This window comes from Camellia sinensis, chromosome 2 (assembly GCF_055761805.1).
Source record: "Camellia sinensis isolate YWXY chromosome 2, ASM5576180v1, whole genome shotgun sequence".
In the NCBI taxonomy this organism is placed as follows: Eukaryota; Viridiplantae; Streptophyta; class Magnoliopsida; order Ericales; family Theaceae; genus Camellia; species Camellia sinensis.
In genome coordinates, this window is record NC_138962.1 from 84,734,341 (window position 1) to 84,756,460 (window position 22,120).

The 22,120-nt window shown below is 36.3% G+C and overlaps 1 protein-coding gene across 7 annotated transcripts; it reads right to left on the reverse strand.

The window, feature by feature from the left end:
- Window positions 1-235: 235 nt before the first annotated feature.
- On the reverse strand, window positions 236-21,718 carry LOC114298328 (uncharacterized). 7 transcript variants are annotated; one of them, XR_003641853.2, is made up of 12 exons: window positions 20,448-21,675; window positions 19,733-20,047; window positions 19,565-19,639; window positions 16,618-16,905; window positions 16,462-16,530; window positions 15,636-16,127; window positions 15,491-15,559; window positions 11,071-11,232; window positions 1,704-1,920; window positions 1,218-1,562; window positions 497-819; window positions 236-379 (listed from the first exon to the last, which is right to left on the reverse strand). XR_003641853.2 is itself a non-coding variant. In XM_082914989.1 (11 exons), the coding sequence occupies exons 1-11, from the start codon at window positions 21,654-21,656 to the stop codon at window positions 704-706; spliced, it is 3,357 nt and encodes a 1,118-aa protein (XP_082771115.1). In that variant the 5' UTR covers window positions 21,657-21,718; the 3' UTR covers window positions 236-703. The 7 variants fall into 7 exon arrangements, 5 of the variants coding, with proteins under 5 accessions (XP_082771115.1, XP_028098683.2, XP_082771116.1 ...); XR_014361220.1 differs by lacking the exon at window positions 11,071-11,232 and having other exon boundaries at window positions 20,448-21,676; XM_082914989.1 differs by having other exon boundaries at window positions 236-819; window positions 20,448-21,718.
- Window positions 21,719-22,120: the final 402 nt, after the last annotated feature.

Sequence of the window (22,120 nt, forward strand, 5' to 3'; positions counted from 1 at the left end):
CTATCTAGACAATGTCACATACCCAAGAGTAAACCCTGATATACACATTTTCTTTGGCCAAAGGCTCTCCGCAACTTTTCATTGCAGTAAATGCAGCAGCAAATCAATAACGACAAACCCATAACAGCAAATTAGTGTGGTAACACACACAAAAATATACACTTACCCGTATGAGCTTTATGAAATAACACTACAGTCTCATACCGATAGTGCAAGGCATAAAGCACAATGTCTATTTGCAACCCAACAATCTTATCTTTCTTTGCCCTAAAAATGTTAGGATGAGAAAGAAAAGGAGAATAGATATATTTACCGTCATTTTGCAGTTTGCATTTCTGGGTATGCATCGTTGTCTATTCGATTCCACCAAGCTTTTCAACTAATACACAACAAGTAACACAATCATACAATACTAACATATTCAAAACACTATACTACAGCTTATACAATAATAGAATGCCCATAGAAGGGGAAAAAATGAATGAAATGCCTTTACTTGATCAAACCAAGCTCACTGCAATGAGCTTGTGGATTTTAACACAACAAATTGTGATGCTCTCTTTATCATTTGAGTTGGGCAGCAGAGATTGGTGCTCCAAAGGTCTCATCAACCCATATACCAAAACGTGGGATTCAATAGTGAGACACTTCAAAATGAATTTCCACAAAACATTCCGACCATTTTTGAATTCCCAAGATTTTCTCATGAGCCAACATGCAAATGTGGCAACTCTGGGGGATCACTGCTTATGAGATTTGCCCACAAATTTGCAAGCGTGAGAAAGTAGTTCTCCCCACTCCACAACACCATTTTCATCTCTGATGGAAAAAAAAAAAAAGAAATAAAAGGACTTGAGATTGTTTCCTAATGAAAACGAGTAAAGATTCTTAAACACAATTGCAATCAATTTCAATTTATAAACTCAATATTTTGATGGAAATAACAGGACGCCTAAATATTCGTGATTTGATTTCATACAGTTGCAAATTTCAAGTTTATACAAAAGAATTTCTGCTTCTAGCAGATGTGAAGTGGGTATTTGGAACCACAACCTGATGCCAGAGAAATCTATTATGGTTATTATCATCTAAATAGGTAATTTTTTCATAACAAGTTTTATACATACATGATATAGGGAATATCGGTCTTTCATATCCTTTACTATTATTATTATTAAAACAAAAAAAAATTCCTCCAAAATTTTGAATTTGCTCACCTGGAACTGCTTCTGAAGTTAGAAGTGACAGCCGACATACAGAAACTGGCTGATTGAAAACATGGTTCCCAATTGCAAGTGCATCAAGATTGTGAATATACATGATTGAATCCCTCAATGCCTCGACTGTACTATGATATTTGAAATCAATTGGATCAGATATACCCTGGAGAGCTTCCTCAATTCCTGAACTTGACCATAGAGTACAACACTCTTCAAAAAGACCATATATGCTTGTACAATCCACAGAACTTGATAGTATCCATGGCTTGTAAAGTTTGATTGAGGTTCCAAGAACTACAACCACCCTGTAAATCTCTCCCAGGGCAAGAATAAACTGCTTGCCTGTAATTGTCGCAACATTCAAGTTAAAAAATGAAACTCTAAAGACAAAAAGAAAAGGCACAAACAATTCCATAAACAGCAACACTTCTTTTCACTTTTAATATTGTCATTGTAATTAATAATATAAACTAGATGCAGTACCTCGAGGTTCAGAGAGCATCCAACTTTTAAAATTCTTTTCTACTAACTGTTTCCAAATCGAGGAGCCATGCTTCAACTCTTGAGCACATACAGAGATCATCTTGAACCACATGGAGACATAAATATATTGATCCTCCATTGACCCTAATGTCAGAACATTTAGCATTGATGTGGTATGTTCCATGAGTTCAATTGCTGTTCTGAAATCCTTCTCTGCCTATCATAGCAAAATACAAGTTACATCAAGGGGTATATCAAAGAATCTTAGACAGAGAGCCAATAAGAATAAATAGTTCCACACCCTCCCTACTCATAATTGCAGTGAAAATTGTTAAGTTCACATTGTAAGATTTATGAATGTTTTATGTACATTCAATGGTGTTATAATACAAATAATACATCTGATTATATAGTAATCTTAAAGGAAAAGAAAACACTGTCATATATATGTACACAATCTCTCAAAATATATACACAATATACACTACCATATATATAAATCTAACCTAATATTCTCACATCCCCGCTCAAACTCAAGGTGTTTTAACAAGAATTTGCCTAGAAGAAACTGAAACCAAGCAGTGGTGCGAGTCTTGGTAAAGAAGTCAGCAAGTTGCAGAATCGAAGAGACGAAAAGAAGCAAGATAGAACCAGACTGCATATGCTAACAGACAAAGTGATAATCAATCTCAATGTGCTTTGTTCGCTCATGGAAGACAGTGTTATGGGCAATCTGAATAGCACTACGGTTATCACAATAGAGGGAGATCAAAGAAGACTGAGGGACGCTCAAGTCAGAGAGAAGACAATGAAGCCAGACAACTTTAGTAGTAGCATGAGCCATTGCACAGTACTTAGCTTCAGCAGTAGAATGAGTAACAACAATTTGTTTCTTGCTTTTCCAAAAAATCAAGGAATTGCCAAAAAACATACAGAAACAAGAAGTGAACTTACGATCATCACCAGCCCAATCAACATCAGCATAGGCTACTAAAGCCAAGGAAGAAGTAGAGGACAACAGCAATCCTTAAAAGATAGTTACGCAAAGATAGCGAAGAATTCGAACCAAAGCAGCCCAATGTGTAGAACGAGGAGTAGAAACATACTGACTAACCACATGAACAGCATAGGCAAGATTATGTCGAATAACCGTCAGATAGACTAAGCAACCCGCACGCTTCCGATATAAAGTAGGATTAGGCAGAGGAACACCATCAGTAGTATTAAGTTTCACATTAAGCTCAATGGGGGTATCAGCAATCTTAGTGTCAGTAGACTAGCACGGTGGATAACTTCATTAGCATACTTGGCCTGAGACAGAAAGTAGCCATTGGGAGAAGAAGCCACCTTCATACTAAGTACCGCAATGAGTTGAAATCCTTCATTTCGAAGGTACGGAAGATGCTTGACCGAAGAGAGAGCACAAGAATCAGAGACTGTAATAATCCTATCATCTACATACAGTAATAAGGCAATAAAACTAGCAGAGGTGTGGAGGAGAAACAAAGTAGAGTCTTGGGCAGAAGGATGAAACCCAAGCTCAGTAACAATAGTTTGAAAGCAATCATATCAAGCACAAGGAGATTGCTTCAGACCATACATAGTACACCAAAAACGACAAACTTGTCCAGAGGAATGGTGAAGGCCACGGGGAGGACACATGTAAATCTCCTCAGCGAGATGACCATTAAGAAAAGCATTGTTAATATCCATCTGAGAAAGAGGCCAATGATGAACAGCAGCTACAGATATCAAAGTACGGACAATAGTCATCTTGGCAACAGAAGCAAAGGTCTTCTCATAATCAATACCATACTTCTGTTAAAAACCCTTAGCAACTAGGCGAGCCTTGTAGCTCTTAAGAGAACCATCAAAATAAGTCTTTACTTTGTAGACCCATTTGCAACCAACCAAATTCTTACCAGTAGGCGAAGGAACCAACTCCCAAGTACTAGTTTTCCGTAATGTAGACAACTCATCCTCTATAACTTGAATCCAATGAGGATCCTGACAGGCCTCCTTATAAGACTGAGGTTCTGTAAAAGAGTGAATAGCAGACAAAAACGTACAGTATGAAGGAGAAAAACATGTTTTAGCAAAATCAAGTTTGACTACCTATTTACGGATGCAAAAGGGATACCTACGGTTAGCAAGATCAGAGTTGTCAGAAGCAAGAGAATCAACAGCAGGGGCAGAGACAACTGGTGGAGGGAGAGCCTTGCGACGAGAATAGACTTAACACTGAAAGAGGAGAAGGCGGTGAAGGAGGAGGAGATGAGGGAATAGACTCATGGGGATCAGTGGAAAGGGACTCATTAGGAGGGTTGGTACAAGAAGAAGAGGGAATAAGCTCATAGGGAACAATAGAAATGCACTCATCAGGAGGACCTCAGAAGGAAATGGATAAATATGAACCAAATCCTCTTTGGAAACTAAGACTGTGAGAGGGAGAAGCTGAAAGTAAGGTACACGTTCGAGAAAGGCAACAAAGCGAGAGACATAAAGGCAACGCGAAACAAGGTCATAACAGTGATAACCTTTCTAAGTGTGACTGTAATCCAAAAAGACACATAGGACAAACTGGGCACTAAGGCTTGTTTGAGATGAATTATGTAAGTGCACTTTTTAACTTTTTGGCTAAAAAAGTAGAGAAAAAAAAGATAGTTATTTGAGATAATTTTTTAAATTTTTACGAAAAAATGTGTATCAAAATATTGTATAAAATATTAAATTTAAGATCCTATCCTTTACTAACATGCACAGTGCAGTGAGCACTGAGCACTTGTCAATTTCCCCTCTCACAATGCACTGTGCATTGTTTGACTTTTTGTTTTTTGTGTTTTTTTCTCTTAAACAGCGTGAGCTATGCATGTTTTGCCCTCTGAGTCCCCTCATCCCAATTTTCCCGCCCAAATATTGTGAATAGTATAAATTTTTTTGTTTTTTTAGTGACTTTTTAGCTTTTTATCTTTTTTAGACGATACCAAACAAACACTAAGCTTGATGTTATCTTTGACAAAACAAGCAGACCCAAACACACGAAGGAAGGAGTAATTAGGAAGTTGAGAAAACAAAATCTCATAAGGAGACAGACTAAAAATAAGGGGGATAAGCATACGGTTGAGAAGAAAAGCAGCAGTAAGAACTGTCTCACCCCAAAACGGAGCCGGAACAGAGGCAGAGCGAAGGAGAGACCTAATTGTCTCAAGGAGATGACAGTACTGGCAGGTGTATTAGTATAGGAAGTTTGGTGAATGGTACCCAAATTGGCCAAATATTCACATAACATAATTTTAAGGTATTCCCCGCCCAAGTCAGACTACAACAATTTAATAGTAGACCCAAACTCTGTAGTGATCATAGACTGAAAAGTACGGTATATCTGGTAGAAGTCAGACTTATGAGTCGTAAGATAAACTCAAATGTAATGGGTGTAGTCATCAACAAATGAAATATAGTATGCAGAGCCCTCTTTAGTGAGAACAGGAGAAGGACCCCAGATATCAGTATGAACTAAAGAAAACGGTGTATATAGAGGAAGTTACGGAAAGGTAAGGCTGTTATTTTGGCAAGTTTACACCATCGACACTCAGTAAGTTGACTAGAAAAAATTTTACCCAATATACCTGACTGAGCTAAAGATCGTAAGTAGTCAGCAGAAAAATACCCTAATTTGAAATGCCACAAATAGAAAGGACTTGACAAAAAATCTAACTAAAAAGAGGAAAAAGCAATCGGAGGTCTCCAACTCAACGACCAGTCCCAATCTACGGCTTGGACATCCGATCCTGCATAGAACAGATAGAAGAAGAAAAGATAACATCAAAACCAGAGGCATCGAGCCGACTAATAGATAATAAACCACCAGATAACTGACGAAGATAAAGGACAAATGGAATAGAAACAACAGACATAGCAGACGATAAGACAGACCCACCAGATATAACAGACATAGCAGACACATTAGCAGCATTAACAGTAATAGGAAAGGAAGAGGGACTAGAGAAGGAAAAGAAAACACTGCCATATATATACACAATCTCTCAGAATATATACATAATATATACTGCCATATATATAAACCTAACCTAATATTCTCACACCCCTATCCAAACTCAAGATGTTTTTAGCAGAAAACACTGAGAGTTTGCCAAGAAGAAACTGAAACTGAGTAGTAGTGTGCGTCTTGGTAAAGAAGTTAGCAAATTATAGAATCGAAGAGATGAAAGGAAGCGAGATAAAGCCAGACTGCAGATGTTGACGGACAAAGTGACAATCAATCTCAATGTCCTTTGTCCGCTCATAGAAGATAGTGTTATGGACAATTTGAATAGCACTACGGTTATCACAATAGAGGGAGGTCAGAGAAGACTGAGGGACGCTCAAATCAGAGAGAAGACAACGAAGCCAAACAACTTTAGTAGTAACATGAGCCATTGCACGGTACTTAACTTCAACAGTAGAATGAGTAACAACAATTTGTTTCTTGCTTTTCTAAAAAATCAAGGAATTGTCAAAGAACATACAGAAACAAGAAGTGGACTTACGATCTGTAACATCACCAGCCCAATCAAAATCAGCATAGGCTACTAAAGCCTAGGAAGAAGTAGAGGACAACAACAATCCTTGAAAGATAGTTACGCAAAGATAGTGAAGAATCTGAACCAAAGCAGCCCAATGTGTAGAATGAGGAATAGAAACGAACTGGCTAACCGCATGAACATCATAGGCAAGATTAGGATGAATAACTGTCAGATAGACTAAGCAATCCGCAAGCTCCCGATATAAAGTAGAATCAGGCAGAGAAACACCATCAGTAGTATTAAGTTTCACATTAAGCTCAATGAGGATATCAGTAATCTTAGTGTCAGTAAGACTAGCACAGTGAATAACTTCATTAGCATATTTGGCCTAAGACAGAAAGTAGCCATTGGGAGAAGAAGTCACCTCAATACTAAGAAAGTACCGCAATGAGTCGAAATCCTTCATTTTGAAGGTACAGAAGAGATGCTGCTTGACTGAAGAGATAGCAGAAGAATCAGAGCCAGTAATAATCCTATCATCTACATATAGTAATAAGGCAACAAAACTAGCAAAGGTGTGGAGGAGAAACAAAACAGAGTTCTGGACAGAAGGATGAAATCCAAGCTCAGTAACACAGTCTGAAAGCGATCATACCAAGTATAAGGAGGTTACTTCAGACCATACAGAGCTCGTCAAAAATGACAAACTTGTCCAGAGGAATGGTGAAGGCTAAGGAGAGGACGCATGTAAACCTCCTCAGCGAGATGACCATTAAGAAAAGCATTCTTAACATCCATCTAAGAAAGAGGCCAATGACGAACAACAATGACATATATCAAAGTACGGACAATAATCATCTTGGCAACAGGGGCAAAGATCTCCTCATAATTAATATCATACTTCTGTAAAAAAAACCCCTTGGCAATCAGGTGAGCCTTGTAGCGCTCAAAAGAACCATCAGAATGAGTCTTGATTTTGTAAACCCATTTGCAACCAACCAAATTCTTACTAGCAGGCAACGAAACCAACTCTCAAGTACTAGCTTTCTGCAAAGCAAACAACTTATACTCCATAGCTTGAATCCAATGAGGATCCTAACAAGCCTTCTTGTAAGATTGAGGTTCTGAAAAAGAGTAAATAGCTGACAAAAACGTGTAGTATGAAGGAGAAAATCATATTTTAACAAAATCAAGTATGACTAAATGTTTACGAATGTGAAGGGGATACTTACGGTTAGCAAGATTAGAGTTGTTAGAAGCAGGAGGATTAGCAGCAGGGGCAGAGCCTTGCGACGAGAATAGACTAACACCGAAAGAGAAAGAAAAGGAGAAGGAGAAAGAAAAGGAGAAGGAGAAGGAGGAGAAGAGGAGGGATTAGACTCATGGGGGTCAGTGGACAGAGACTCATTAGGAGGGGTGGTACAAGAAGAAGAAGGAATAATTTCATGGGAAATAGCAAAGATGTACTCATCAGGAGGGACCTCAAAAGGAAATGAATCATTATGAACCAAATCCTCTTTGGAAACTAGGGCTGTGAGAGGAGGAAGCTAAAAGTAAGGTAGAAGTTCGAGAAAGGCAACATGGCGGGAAACATAAAGGCGATGCAAAACAAGATCATAGCAGCGATAACCTTTTTGGGTGAGACTGTAACCTAAAAAGACACATAGGACCGACCGGGCACTAAGTTTGGTCCTATTTTTACGAGGTAAAAGCACAAAAGAAGCAGACCCAAACACAAGGAGGGAGTAATTAGGAAGTTGAAAAAAAGAAACTCGTAAGGAGACTGACCAGAAAGAAGGGGGGTAGGCATACAGTTGAGAAAAAAAAATAACAGTAAGAATTGCCTCACCCCAAAACGAAGTCGAAACGGAGGCAGAGAGGAGAGACCTAGCTGTCTCAAGGAGATGATGGTGTTTACGCTCAGCTCGACTATTTTAGGGAGGTGTATCAGTACAAGAAGTTTGGTGAATGGTACCCAAATTGGCCAAATATTCACAGAACTCAGTTTTAAAGTGTTCCCCGCCCAAGTCAAACCTTAACAATTTAATAGTAGACCCAAACTGTGTAGTGACCATAGACTGAAAAGTACGGTATACTTGGTAGAAGTCAGACTTATGAGTCATAAGATAAACCCAAGTGTAACGGGTGCAGTGATCAACAAATGAAACATAGTATGCAAAGCCTCCTTTAGTGAGAACAAGAGAAGGACCCCAGATATCAGTATGAACTAAAGAAAACGGTGTATCAGATATAGAGGTACTTTTATGGAAAGGTAAGACTGTCATTTTGGCAAATTTACACCCCCGATACTTGGTAAGTTGACTAGGAGAAATTTTACCCAACATACTTGATTGAGCTAAAGACTTTGTACAATTTTGAAGTAAGGAGAGATGGGGAGTCATATGATGAGAGGCATCAGAGTCAAAAATCTAAACAGACGAAGAGATACCTGATGAAGACCCAAGCAAACCTGTCTCGACATTGATTTGGTTAGTCTCTACAACGGTCCAACACGACCCCTTAAACTATATCGACCTTAGTTGCACGAAGCTGGAGCGGGAGCGAGTGCGTGGAATCATAGACATTTCAAGAATCGTTAGTTGGGAATGCTTGTATATATTTTAAATAATATATAAAAATATATTGTAAGATTATATTTTTTTTTATGGGACTATACATGTTATAAATAAATAAGAAGTATAAAAAATTATATGTTAAAATATTCTAATTATATACTTTTATTATAATTTTTTTAATTTATTCTAAAATATTTTTGTTAAAAATTATTTATTTTATGTTATTTTCTTAAAAAAATAGCATAATAACATTCATTCAATAAATATAATATACAAATAAATACACATAAATTTATAAAGATAATATATAATATATAAATTAAAACAGATAATTTATAAAGGTTATATATAATATATAAATAAAAACATATATTTATAAAAACAAAAATATATAAGAAAAACATATATACATAATGTGTATTATATATATATATATATCTTTAAGCTGAGAAGAGAAGATCAGAGAGAGAGAGACGTCGCACGAGGACCAGCGAAGAGGAGAGAGAAGTCGCGATGGCCTGTGTGCGACTCGCGAAGCCCAGCGAGGAGGAAGGGAGAAGTCTGCGATGGCCTATGTAGGTCTTGCGATGGCCAGTGATGGAGCTTCGACTGAGAAGAAGACAGATTCGTGATCAGATTCGCGTTTCTTTTGCATCAAAATCGCGATTCTTCAACGAATTTGAGTCAGAAGCGCAGAATCGCGCTTCTGAGGAAGAATCGTGAGCAGCATGAACAATTCCTGCTACTAAGGTCTCGACATTGATTCCGGTTAGTTCCTACATCGGTCCGGCATGACCCTTTAAACTGTCCCGACATTGATTCCGGTCAGTTTCTTCTAGGGCAGTTCAGCCCCTGTTCTTTTCCCTTTCTAGGGTGTGGTGCTGATGTATAAAGCACTTTTTTAGCTTTTTTTTATTTAGTGGATTACTAGATTTGTTCGGTAGCATTTATTTGGACTAGCCGTTAAATTTTTTTTGGCTTCTTCCAGTCATCCATTGCCAAGCTACAATTGTTGAATATCTTCACACCAGCTTGAGGAGGAGTGTTGAATATAGAAGTTAGAATATATAGAAGCTTTTTATTTTTAGTATTATGTATATAATCTATGATTGTGTCAATCACCAATTTAATATTACTTCCTTATTTATATCGTTTCCTAAATTGTATACTGAATCTATTATATATACATGGCCTCTACCTTATTTATAGATAAGCTAAATAATTCTTTTTATTTTTTTGCGACCAGCGAAGGCAGTGAGAGAGATGATGTGACAAACAACGAAAGCTATGATGAACAGACGAAAGGAATAAGATGGACCAGATGAGTCGACTTCGAATCTGATGAACCAAATGATGAAAGGAATCAGAGAGCAAAACCAAAAAGAGATTCATGTTAGCTGCTAGGGTTTTGAACTAAGCTTTGATACCATGTAAAATTTCTGAATGATTTCTGTATATTCAATCGTGTTATAATACAAAGAATACATCTGACTATATAGTAATCCTAAAGGAAAAGAAAACACTGCCATATATATACACAATCTCTCAGAATATATACACAATATACACTACCATATATATGAACCTAACCTAATCTTCTCACACACATAACCCCTTTTTTTTTATAAAAAAATAAAAAATAAAAAATTCTATAAGCATTTAATTAACATAGAGTCCGGCTACAGACATACCTTTTCTACTGCCTATTCACAATGGTAGTGGGGCCCACATCATTAGCATAATTTCAAATGTTAATATATTTTTCACCTTACATAAAAATAAGTCAAATTCATGAGATCAATGCTGATTATTTATTTAGTCATTTTTTGACAAGGACTTCAATGCTAGTTACCATGTCTGACCACGGTGATACGTGTTATGTTCTTTTATTTTCCTTTTGGAAACCTTGTTTAAATGCTACTTTGTTCATAACCTGGTACAGAAACCACAACATAAAGCACATGTTTATTGAATGTGACGTCCGTCATATTGAGGTGTTTTTCTTTTCCCTTTTTTAAATAATTAATAGTGAAGAATGCATGACAATGGCAGTTAGAAATTCAAATCACAGACAATTGTGTTAAAACCAAGTACACTTTATATATGCCAATCACATTATCAGAATATATCTTATCCCAAAATGAGTGTGTCTGGTGAAAATTGGTAAACAAAACTAAATAAAAAACCATTCAAATATAGAAGCATGTAGCCTTTTTCTAGAATATGCTCTGAAAATCCCACTAAAAGATTAAAGCAAATGATGCATACTAAATGCAATCTTCTTGATAAGTGATACTCTGATTCCAGTACTTGGAACTTCAGTTCATGAAGAACTTCAAGAAATTCGTTTAGGCAAACATCTCTTGGCGGTTGATATTCTGAATATTCTTCGGAGTTTACATTCTGTTTGTGAAGTTCTTTCCAGGCCTCCTATAATAGAAAATAACAGAAAAGCATGAACTACATGAAACTATACATGGATTTAGTAAAAAACAAACACATAAGGCAAAAATAAAATTTAAAAATATATATGAAAATAAAAAATAAATAAAAAGTCAAATGAGCAAGTGGAAATAATTTCGAAAGTGAGGAGGGCAACAATTTAACACTATCTAGTTTACTTGCTCCTATACCATATTACAATCATCCCTGCTTGTGCACGCCAATGAAGACTAAGGAGATAATGATACCCTTCATGAAGATCCCAGCATCTACCCATAGCTAAATTCTGATCCACCACAAATTTATAAAAAATCTACAAATTACATTTAGGTTCAGACTACTGCAGAAGGTTATATTCCTCCGTATCTCCCATTCAATAGGCAGAAAGCAGATATTCTGAAGATCTTCCAACATTTTTCACTCCCATCCACTCATCCATCTAAATCACTATTGCATCAAGCAACCATCTAGGCGGTTTCCATTCTCAGTTCTGATGAAGATCTTGGACTGTAATTTTCACAGCTCGCCTCAACAGAAACCTTATAGACAATGAACAATGTCTTTCATGAACTAAAACCCATTGATTTATTTTGCATTTGGTGGAACAATTTATTTAGAGTACAGAAAGAAGACAAGGGCATGATTTTGATTGGAGCTTGTATAGGGCATTGTTCAATGAAGTTTAGAGTAACTTTTAGTCTTATTTTTATGTTTCTTTTATGTTAGTATGCTGCTGGATATGTTTTAGATGTCAAGGTTATTAAAAATTGGTGGACATGGGCTGTAGATGTCACCATTGGATTGTATTACAACTTACAAGTCAAATATTTTTATCTAAATCTTGTATAGTCTTTATTAGGTCCAGAATGTTCTAGTTGGCCAAACTTTTGATTGAACAAATCCATTAGTGTTGGACCACCTTGATTTCTCCTCATTTTTTTTAGCTTCAACAGAATATGCAGGTTGCATGCAATTCCAATTATTTGAAGAATATCCAATTAGAAGTCGTAGAGATGCCGCATGGTTGCATGCAATTCCAATTATTTAAAGAATACCCAATTAGAAGTCATAGAGATGCCGTGTGATAGTGCTTCATAAGAACTCCATATTCTTTGCCAATGTTTGTATTCTTTAAACAATAAACCCCAACATCTTTTGTTTGAGTATAAAGCTCCTCCTTATATGTTTCCCCTTCAAGTTGCTTTTGAATTTTCCCAGCTGTAGGAAGATTCAGCGTTGTCATCTCTTCCACTTTAGTAGCTCTTTTCGCAACTTGAGCATCTTTTAAAAAATACCAAGAGTTGGTGATGTTTTTTGGCCTGTCATGAGTACTTGAGTCCATAGCATCTGCATAAGAATCAGGCAATAACATTTGCAACCCTTCTACACGAGTTGTTCCTTGTTTAAAGAACTTTTTCTCATTTAATTTTGAATACATTCCTAATAATTTGGGACATCTTATGTCAAAATATTATACAATACACAATTATTTAAATCTTAATACTTCTATGTATCTGTTCCCAACTTTTGATGACATATCCCAATATCTTAATATTTAAGGTTTAAGGTCTGATGCTTAGACAACCACCTGCATCCAATAATACTCCTGCACGAGATGAGTCCATGTAACATAACTAGTCTAGCAGTACTGGCCAATCGCCCAAACTTTGTTGTTCCTAATTCAGTATCCCATGTCCTCAGGTGAGGGGAAGTGAAAGAGAAAGTATACCCACCACACGCTGTACACCTTTATCTCTACCACGACTCCCAAGTCTTGTTAACCCATCTTCACAATTCCTCCTTTGACAGCAGATCTCTCTCCCATCCACTCACTCTATCCACCAAACATTTCTTGATCTGCAGCTCCTTCTAAGGCCCGTGTGAAACCCTAGCAACTTCCATAAAAGGTCTTTTTCAAATACCATTTTGGTTGTTCCTTAAGAGGCACCAGCTCACCTTAAGCATCAAACCCCACCCAACCCTGTTCTCATCTGTAGGAACCCTAAGTCTTTTTATCTTCTCATCCTTCCTCACCTCCACTTCCAAGAACTGACCCCACCCCCAATTGTTCCGGCTATGACGGACCAAAACCCTCTCACACCCTTTTAGCTTTTGGAAAAAAATTCACACACAAAACTGGTTGCTTCTGCTTCTCAAAGCATCATACACAAACCACCAAACCTCAAAGAACAGGAAAGAAAAAAAAGTGTCACTCTTCCTTTGTCCATCGCAGTGACATTATCGCTTGTCACCTTCTTCCACGCACCACTTGATTTATACAAACTTCCAACAAGAGCCACTCATATCAGTCTTCCTGGTAAGAACCACTCATCCAACTTCAATATCAGCTATTTTAAATATTTTCCTAAATCAAAATCATGTGTTTTTCAACACCTTCACTCTAGGTCTGTAAATGGATCGGGCTCGGGCCGGATCTGGCAGAATCCGATCCAATCTAATTAAATGTTCACAGTTCGAATCCGATTGCCCAAATCCGCTAATGAGACATCCAAATCCGAATTCGATTTATATGGATATCCAATCCACAAATCCGATCCCTTTTTTTTAAATAAAAAAATTGTGTAATTAAATCCATCATTACCAAACTTCCTTTGGTTTCTTCTCTCCTATTATTGTCGGTTTCTTAATAAACAAATCAAACTAAATATTCTCTAGAAGTAAGAACTGAGTTTGATACAACAAAGATTTCTTTTTTCTTCCTCTCAAATCAATAGCTATAAATGACTTCCAAATGGGTTTCTGACCTAAATTAGTGGGCTGTCAACAAATTCCAAGGAAAATCAAGAAGGGATGAGAATTCCAATCTCAAAATCAGCAAAGTTAAAACTACATTCAGCTTAATTTGCAGCTCAAGAACTATCTCCAAAACAAATCAAACATAGAAGATCCTATGTACCAGAAAAATAAAAACAAGAAATAGAAGCCAGCCTCTTGATCTCAATTTGGGTTTCAATCCCAAATCTTGTTTTGACCCCTACACTCTGGAGGCTCGATAATCAAACTTCAGTGTTGGAAACCCTATGACACACTCCAGATCTGAGATTGTTTCGCAAAAGAAAGTAACGAAGACGAGATTGATTACGTATTGCAGTTTCACTTGTGGTGGCTGATGAAAGAGAAATCGCAGATTGAGAATCTAGATCGAGAGAGAGATAGCATTTAGATCTTCTAGGGCAATATTCCAGATAAAACAGTAATTGGCTTTGGATATAAAATCAGACTGGTGTCGGGATCTGTTTCATTTAAAATCATACTACGTGGATTCGGATTAATCAGATAATTGGATTTTAATATATGGATCGGATTATTTGGGTTAGGGTTGGTGTCAGGGAAAATCCAATCCATTGACAGGCAGGCTTGCTTCACTCCCAACCGCAAACAAACTTCTACATTTTAAACCACTGGACCACTTTTGCTCCTTTTCTTATAAAAACCCTAGAACTTATCCCTGCCTTTTAAAAGCCTAACCCTATAATCTGTTCCTATTCTAAACTCATGACAAACCCAATTGTAGGCCACTTGTTTCCAAATTTTCTAAAAGTTGTCCTCTTTCAACAATACAGCATTGTTGCCAAAAGGGAAGAAAGAACAAAGAACAAGAAGTATTCTCAAGATCAAATGAAATAGTTTTGTTGATTGATGCAGTGCTCATTTAAAACAATGTTTGTCCAAAATTAATCACTTCAAACAAAAGAAGCTTCAACGCCATTATTGTTGTTCCCGACTGACTTCAAGGGTTCTTAGCTTTCTATACATGAAACTCATCAAGTATAGTGATCCAATGTTGTGGCACTGACAACAATACTTTCCAACTAATATAATCAGAGGTGGTGTTCGCGTGAGGATCGTCGATTAAGCACTTGGCTGGAAGCAGTCATCAGGGTTGGAGAAGAGACAGGCACGTGGAGCACAACCAAGTCGGGAAGGCGTTAGTTGTGTCACGTGGATGGGTTACAGCTAGGGGTACGCAATGAACTATGGAAGAGTATGAGGAAGCCTCATGGAGTTGGCTTCATTTCTTGAGAAGGCTTCAGGAAGAGGACATTAACAATGGTCACTCCATTCCTAAATAAAAGAATGCTAACAAAATCCTTTTTTCCATCTTACACTGATACAAGTACACTGAAAATTGCTTTTCAAACAACCAAATTACTAAATATTAGAAACCAAATGTTCAAAGCAGAAAAAGTGCAGAACTTATAGCACAAAGACTAGTATTACCAACCTGGATTTCCTCCCCAATAGCTGCCGCTTTTGCATCTTCACCAGAAAGAGAAGCAGTATTTTGAGCTTTCTAAAAGAAGGAAGATTTCAAAATTTAGTACTGATTGCAACCTAACTCGAAGAAAGATGTCAGCTATTATACCAACCTTTAGACTGCCAAGATGGCATTTACAAACAAAGGACAGCTCATCCTTTAATTTACAATAGAAGTCCACATAATTATTCAGCTTTAATTTGGTTGAAAATTTTTGGTGTGCTTCTCCAGGACTGTGAAGAGAGGTCTGATCTCTGGTTTGCGAGGAGGCATCTCTAAATTCCCATGAAGCATCATCAAAATCATCACCACATTTCACTAGACTAGGATCAAGCACTTTATCAGAGGAGTCCAACCCATATCCAGTAAGTTTTTCTGTTTTGTCAACAGAAGGGATCTGCTCAGCTTGACTGTATAAATTTGATAGGAGATCATGGATAGAAATATTTGAGCCCTGACTACTAATGCCATTTCTCGGGTGGGAGGAGGGCGCATATGTAAAAGCATCTTCAATGTTCAAAGAATTATCAGTTTCCAGTTCTTCATCACCAAATATGGACAAGGGCAGGGCCCCTTTAGGATTCTTGGACATTGTCTCATTTCCCTGAAAGTAAGCAAAAATAAAATAAAATAGGAATGAGTCAAATAAGGAGAAAAAATAAAAAAATATAAAAAATGAAGAAAAAACTCCACCATATCAGAATTGTGCGCAAATATTACTTTATTAATTACACACAAGCTTTTGTACGAGAAATAATATGTAGTGCATATAATGGGGCACTGGACACAATGTCATGTCCCACATATTTAGCTTGAAAAGATATTATAATTTACAAATATAAAAAGTAAGTGCAACTACATAACATAATTAAATTTCATAAACTCAATCCATATAAATTTTCTTTGAAAAGCATATATCAAAAAAATTATTCACCCACCTGAGCTTTGCCATCAAAAGTGAGTACTTCAGCCTCAAAATGAGAAAGATCATTAACCTTGGGTTCATCCTACAACCAAATTAATGTTTCAGTAAGTGCATTCCATAAAAATTTTGACAAAAGAAAAATGAAGGGCAAAAGTAACCAGCAACCAACCTGTTCAGTTCCGGTAAATGCAGCTTCGAAATCCCCAAAACTTTCATCAGAATCAATAGTCTCAACAACTTGATCAGTACCTTTCTCCTCACTATTAAAGAATGAATCCGAACTAAAACCATTTTGCGCTACTGTCAGCGGCTTGAAATCAAAACTGATGTCCACTTCTCTGGGTTTACCAGAAAACCCATTTGATGCTGAAAATAAATCAATAGATCCATGTGAACCATTGCCAAACTCAGATGAAAACCCATTTACCTCAGAATTTCCTTGCACCTTCCTGTCAACCTTCAAACAAGAAAACACTGGATTTGATGAAAAAAATGGTGTATTCATAGAAGCAAGCATAATAATTTAACAGCAAAAGTTATGCACAAATCTTACAACAGCAAAATTGAGTCCTAGATCATAGGGATGTCAATCACATAATTACACATAGTTTTATTTTCCCTAATAGAAACCTAACTTCAAAGGCAACATAAACAGCATTTCGGGCCTATCTATCCTTAATTATGGCTGTGGCCACAAGGGAAAATATGGATTCAATAAAGAAAAAAAAATGTGGGTTAAAAATGGTTGGCATTTTAGATCTACACTGTACCTATAAAGAGGAAGTAGGGTTAAAAAAAAGTCAAATGATGTTCCAACATCTAAATCCACATTAAACAAAATTGTAGAGGAATGTTGGTAATATAGATGTAGAATGCATAAAGTGTGACAATATAAAACTAGGGTTTCAATAAAATACCAAATCAAGAATAAGGTTCCATCCAAAAAACCAAAATGGTTGGATCAACAACATAGTTCCCAGGTCAAGACAGTTGTATATGTATCAGGGGGCTGTAAGATTAATGTGCAGGTTGGAACAATGTGAATTAGAACCATATTCACGCTTCTTGCATGATACTCAATTTAACTGAGCCAACAATCATAAGATAATAGAAGAAATTTCTGCCTAATGTTAGTTATACACTCATTCAAAATAAATTCAGATTTAAGCATGGAAAAACCAATGCAAACAAAAATCACAACCATCACTTTCCATTTTTTTAAATTCTTGCATCAGTTGGCATAAATGAACAATCAGGTAGATTCCTCCCAGGAAACATTCTTTAGTAAAACCTAAGCATCATATGACACAATACCAAAACATGATATAAATTTATGAAATGAGTTTCTTTAAACAATAAAACACAAAAAAGGAAAAAGAATAAATTCTATTGACATTGTAATTGTGCTTTCTAAATTTTTTTGTAGAAGGATATCATGAAAATATAAATAAGCTGAGGCCACATAACAATATTTTGCTTATATTGCAAGAATTGGTAGAAAGGCTAAGAATCATGGATATAGATATGAATCTGGATATGGGATACAAATTTGATACGATACGATACGGATAACGCGATACAACAAAATCTAAAAAAAAATAGTATGACCAAAATAAGCAGAGTTTTTTAAATGTAATTTTTAGTATGAGCGCAAAGTATAGTGAGAAACCATTGTTTAGGAATTAAATAATAGTTTAAGAGCTAATAGTTAGTTTACTTTTTTTCCCTTTTTTTTTTTTTTTTTTCAAGAGATGCATTAATTTGATAAAATCTAAAAAAGCAGAGTGCTTTAATATTCTTTCTCCAGTAAGAAATTTGGAAATATTGAAAAACTATTTTTGTATTTATTCTAACAATTATACCCTAATACTATATAAAAATTATTACAATTTCAATTTCATAATAGTTCAGATATGTTACCTAGAGTGTCCGAAAACAGTATCGGATAATAGTTCGGATACATTACCTAGAGTCTTCGAAAAGTATATAATACTTCTCAAAATTAATATCAAATATCGGATGCGTTTAGGAAGTATTGGGTATTCACGAGTATCTGAGGAGAATCGATATCGGATACGGGTACAATACAAGTACAACTCCCTTTTAGAAGTATTTGTGCTTCATAGGAGAAACGTCTATCAATTTAAGAGGGATCCCACTAGATTAACGAATTGGAGGGCAAGAGCTACGAGATGGGCATGAAAACAGAAGTTGGTTTTTAAAAGAACACAACTAGAAAATTTTCATTAGAGTAGTTTCGACATGTGATTTTTTTATAAGATTTTTATATGTAAAACTTCTACTGTCTTTCCAAATAAAATACCAATGGACTGCAAAGAGTTTGTCAAATTTAATAAAGTTGTATGTAGGTTTGTTCTTTACCTCACAGAGTAACTATGAGGCACTACTTTAATGTCATTCCATGTTTCAAAAGCACTGTTAGTGACTTAACCGCTGTTTGTTTATATTTATCATTCGACTTACATTCAAGCTGTCAAACTTGGATTGGGGTAGTATTATTTGTTTGTCAAACAAGGATAGAATTGCACATGCATGACATCCAATAATAGTTGCAACCATGGTTGTTAGAATCTTGCGATTCACGATTCGATACAAGTTTCAATCAAAAGATGCGATTCATGTTGATGAATCTTAAATTGAGTGAATCTTACGATTTAATTTCGATTTACTACGATTCTTTGCGATTCACGACAATTTGTGTGATTCTCTGTGATTCAATTATGTTTGCATAATGCATGAAACAATGTCGTTTCACAAAATAAAATTAAATAAAAAGAGATAAATTATTATATTAATATACGTGATTTTATATATACAATTTAATTATATTGATATTTATTTCATTTTAAACATTGTGTGTAATTTTATTTTTTTTATACGTTATTCTAAATAAAGTGAATCTTACAATTTACAATTCGATACAATTCAAGATTCACTATTTTAGCAAAATTATTCTCGATTTGATTTGCAATTTGACAACAATGGTCTCAGTAAATATACAAAGTGAGTGCAACTACATGACATCATTATATTTCATAAGCTCCATCCATATAAATTTTCTTTGAAAAACATATATCCAAATCTTATTCACCCACCTGAGCGTTGCCATCAGAAGCGTGTACTTCAACCTCAGACTCAGAGTGAGAAATATCATCAACCTTTGGCTTGTCCTGCAACAAAAAAATAAAAAAAAAATTCAGTAAGTACATTCCAGAAACATTTGACAACAGAAAATTGAAGGGCAAAAGAAACCAGCAACTGACCTGCTGCTTCAATCCAGTTCCGGTAAATGCACATTCGAAATCCCCAAAACTTTCATCGGAATCAACAATTCCAACATCTGAGTGATAATTCAACCCATTTTCAATACCGTTCTGCTCACTTTTAGAGAATGGATCAAAGCTAAAATCATTTTGAGCAACTGTCAGTGGCTTGAAATCAAAACTGATGTCCACTTCTCTGGATTTACCAGAAAGCTCATTTGATGCCGAAAATAAATCACCAAACCCATGTGAACCATTGCCAAAGTCAGATGAAACCCCAGTTGCCTCAGAATTTCTTTCCTCCTTTCCGTCAACCTTCAAATAAGAAAACACTCAATTTGATGAAACAAATGGTGTATTCATACAAGTACATATAAAAATTTAACAGGAAAAGTTAAGCATGTACATGTCTTACGGCAGCAAAATATGTCTTAGAAAAGTTCATATAGATGTTAATCACATTATTATTAAACATAGCAATTCTATTTTCCCTAATAGAAACCCATCTTCAAAAAGGTAACATAAACAGCATCATTATATCGATAAACTTAAACAATGGTGGCCTGCATTCTAGTTCTATCACAGATTGAACTTCCAATCCCGAAAATTCTGACAGAGCATGCTCCTAATATGAATTTCAAAATCAATGTAAGTTCAAATTTCATGCAACTAGGAATGCACAACCTTACACGAGACACAAATATTAAATCTTTACCTCAACATTCCCATCTCCAACCTTCAATTCTGAATATGCATCCTTAAATTCCCATCCATCATCATCACCATCAAATTCTTCATTTCCACCCGGAGGATCCGAGTTTGAAATCAACTCACCAAAATTTGAATCCATACCACTAAAATTAAAATTTGAAGTAGATACATTTGAACTCGAATTCAATCCATTTGAATTTTGAGTCCTATTCTGCGGACTCTGACTACAGATATTTGCAAATGTTTCAGAACCAATATTCCCAGAAAATATATCCTTATTCAAATTCAACCCACTTGAATTAGAGTTCAATCCACTTACTACATTGATCCGCTGACCCTGATCATCACTGTTTCCAGCAAACAAATCCGAATCCGAATTCGAATTCAACCCACTTACAGCCTTAATCTGCGGACTCTGACTATCATTGTTTTCAGCAAACAAATTAGAATTCGAACTCAAATCACTTACAGTATTAATCTGCGAACTCTGATTATCATTGTTTCCAGCAAATAAATCTGAATTCAACCCACTTGAATTAGATTTCAAACCATTCGAATTCGAATTTGTCCCATTTGAATTGGAATTCAACCCATTCTCAGCCTTGATCTGCTGACTCGGATTGTATAAATTAGCAATAGCATCGTTAAACGCAAGGCCTATAAACATATTCGATCCATTTCTAACATCACCAACCGGAGGGTAGACCACACCAGATTGCTCCGCCTTCTCCTCCTCCTCCTGCTCCTGCTCCTGCTCCTGCTCGCCAAATATCGACAGAGGCAAAGCTCCTTTGGGCTTCATCCACTGAGTCTTCTCCGACCCAGAATGACTCGGTACCGATTCAATTGGACTCGCCGCCGATTGTGAGGGTGTGTTCGAGTGATCTGGGAAGAACCCAAATGGGTCGAAAGGTTTTGAAGGGTTGGGAAGCGATTGGGTGGTGGAGAGACCACTAGAGAGCTCGGATCGAAGTGGGGATTCCACAAAATCGCCCCATTCGTCGTCGTTGTAGTCGGCGGTGGATTTGCGGCCGTTGATCTGATCGGAATGGAGAGCGTGATTGGCGAAGGACGCGAACGTGAAGTCGCCGAAGCCCTCATCGTCGTCTTCCTCTGCTTTGGTATCCACCATCGCCAAGAACTCTCTCTCTCTCTCTCTGGGTGTTTTTTGGTGATCGTGTGTGGTTTCGGAGTTTGGGCGCTTGATGCGCATGTTTGGAATGTAGGCACACCCATTAAAGTTTCAGGCCACATGGTGCTGTCACTGCTGTCGGCGACTGGGTGGGATCCGACCCATCACTCTTTTAAACGGGCTCGGGCTCGGGTTGGCTCGTGAAATTATTGACCCGACTACACTTTCTATTTTTCCTCCGATGGTAAATTTCGTTCACATTAAGGTTGTCTTTTATTGAAAGATTTGAGGATAGAAAAGAAAGGAAAAACAAATATATAATTTTATTTTTTGTTTGGTTATAATAGGCAGGGGTGAATATGATTCAATTTGGGTCAAATTAGGATAAAATTATTCGACTACAGTTTCATAAAATTTGAAATCAAACCAATCTATTTAAATTATGGAATTAATCTGAATTAAATCATTTAAACACGATCTGACTTGATTTGGAATTATGATTTCATAAAATCTGTTCACAAGAAAAATCATATAACATTTTTAAA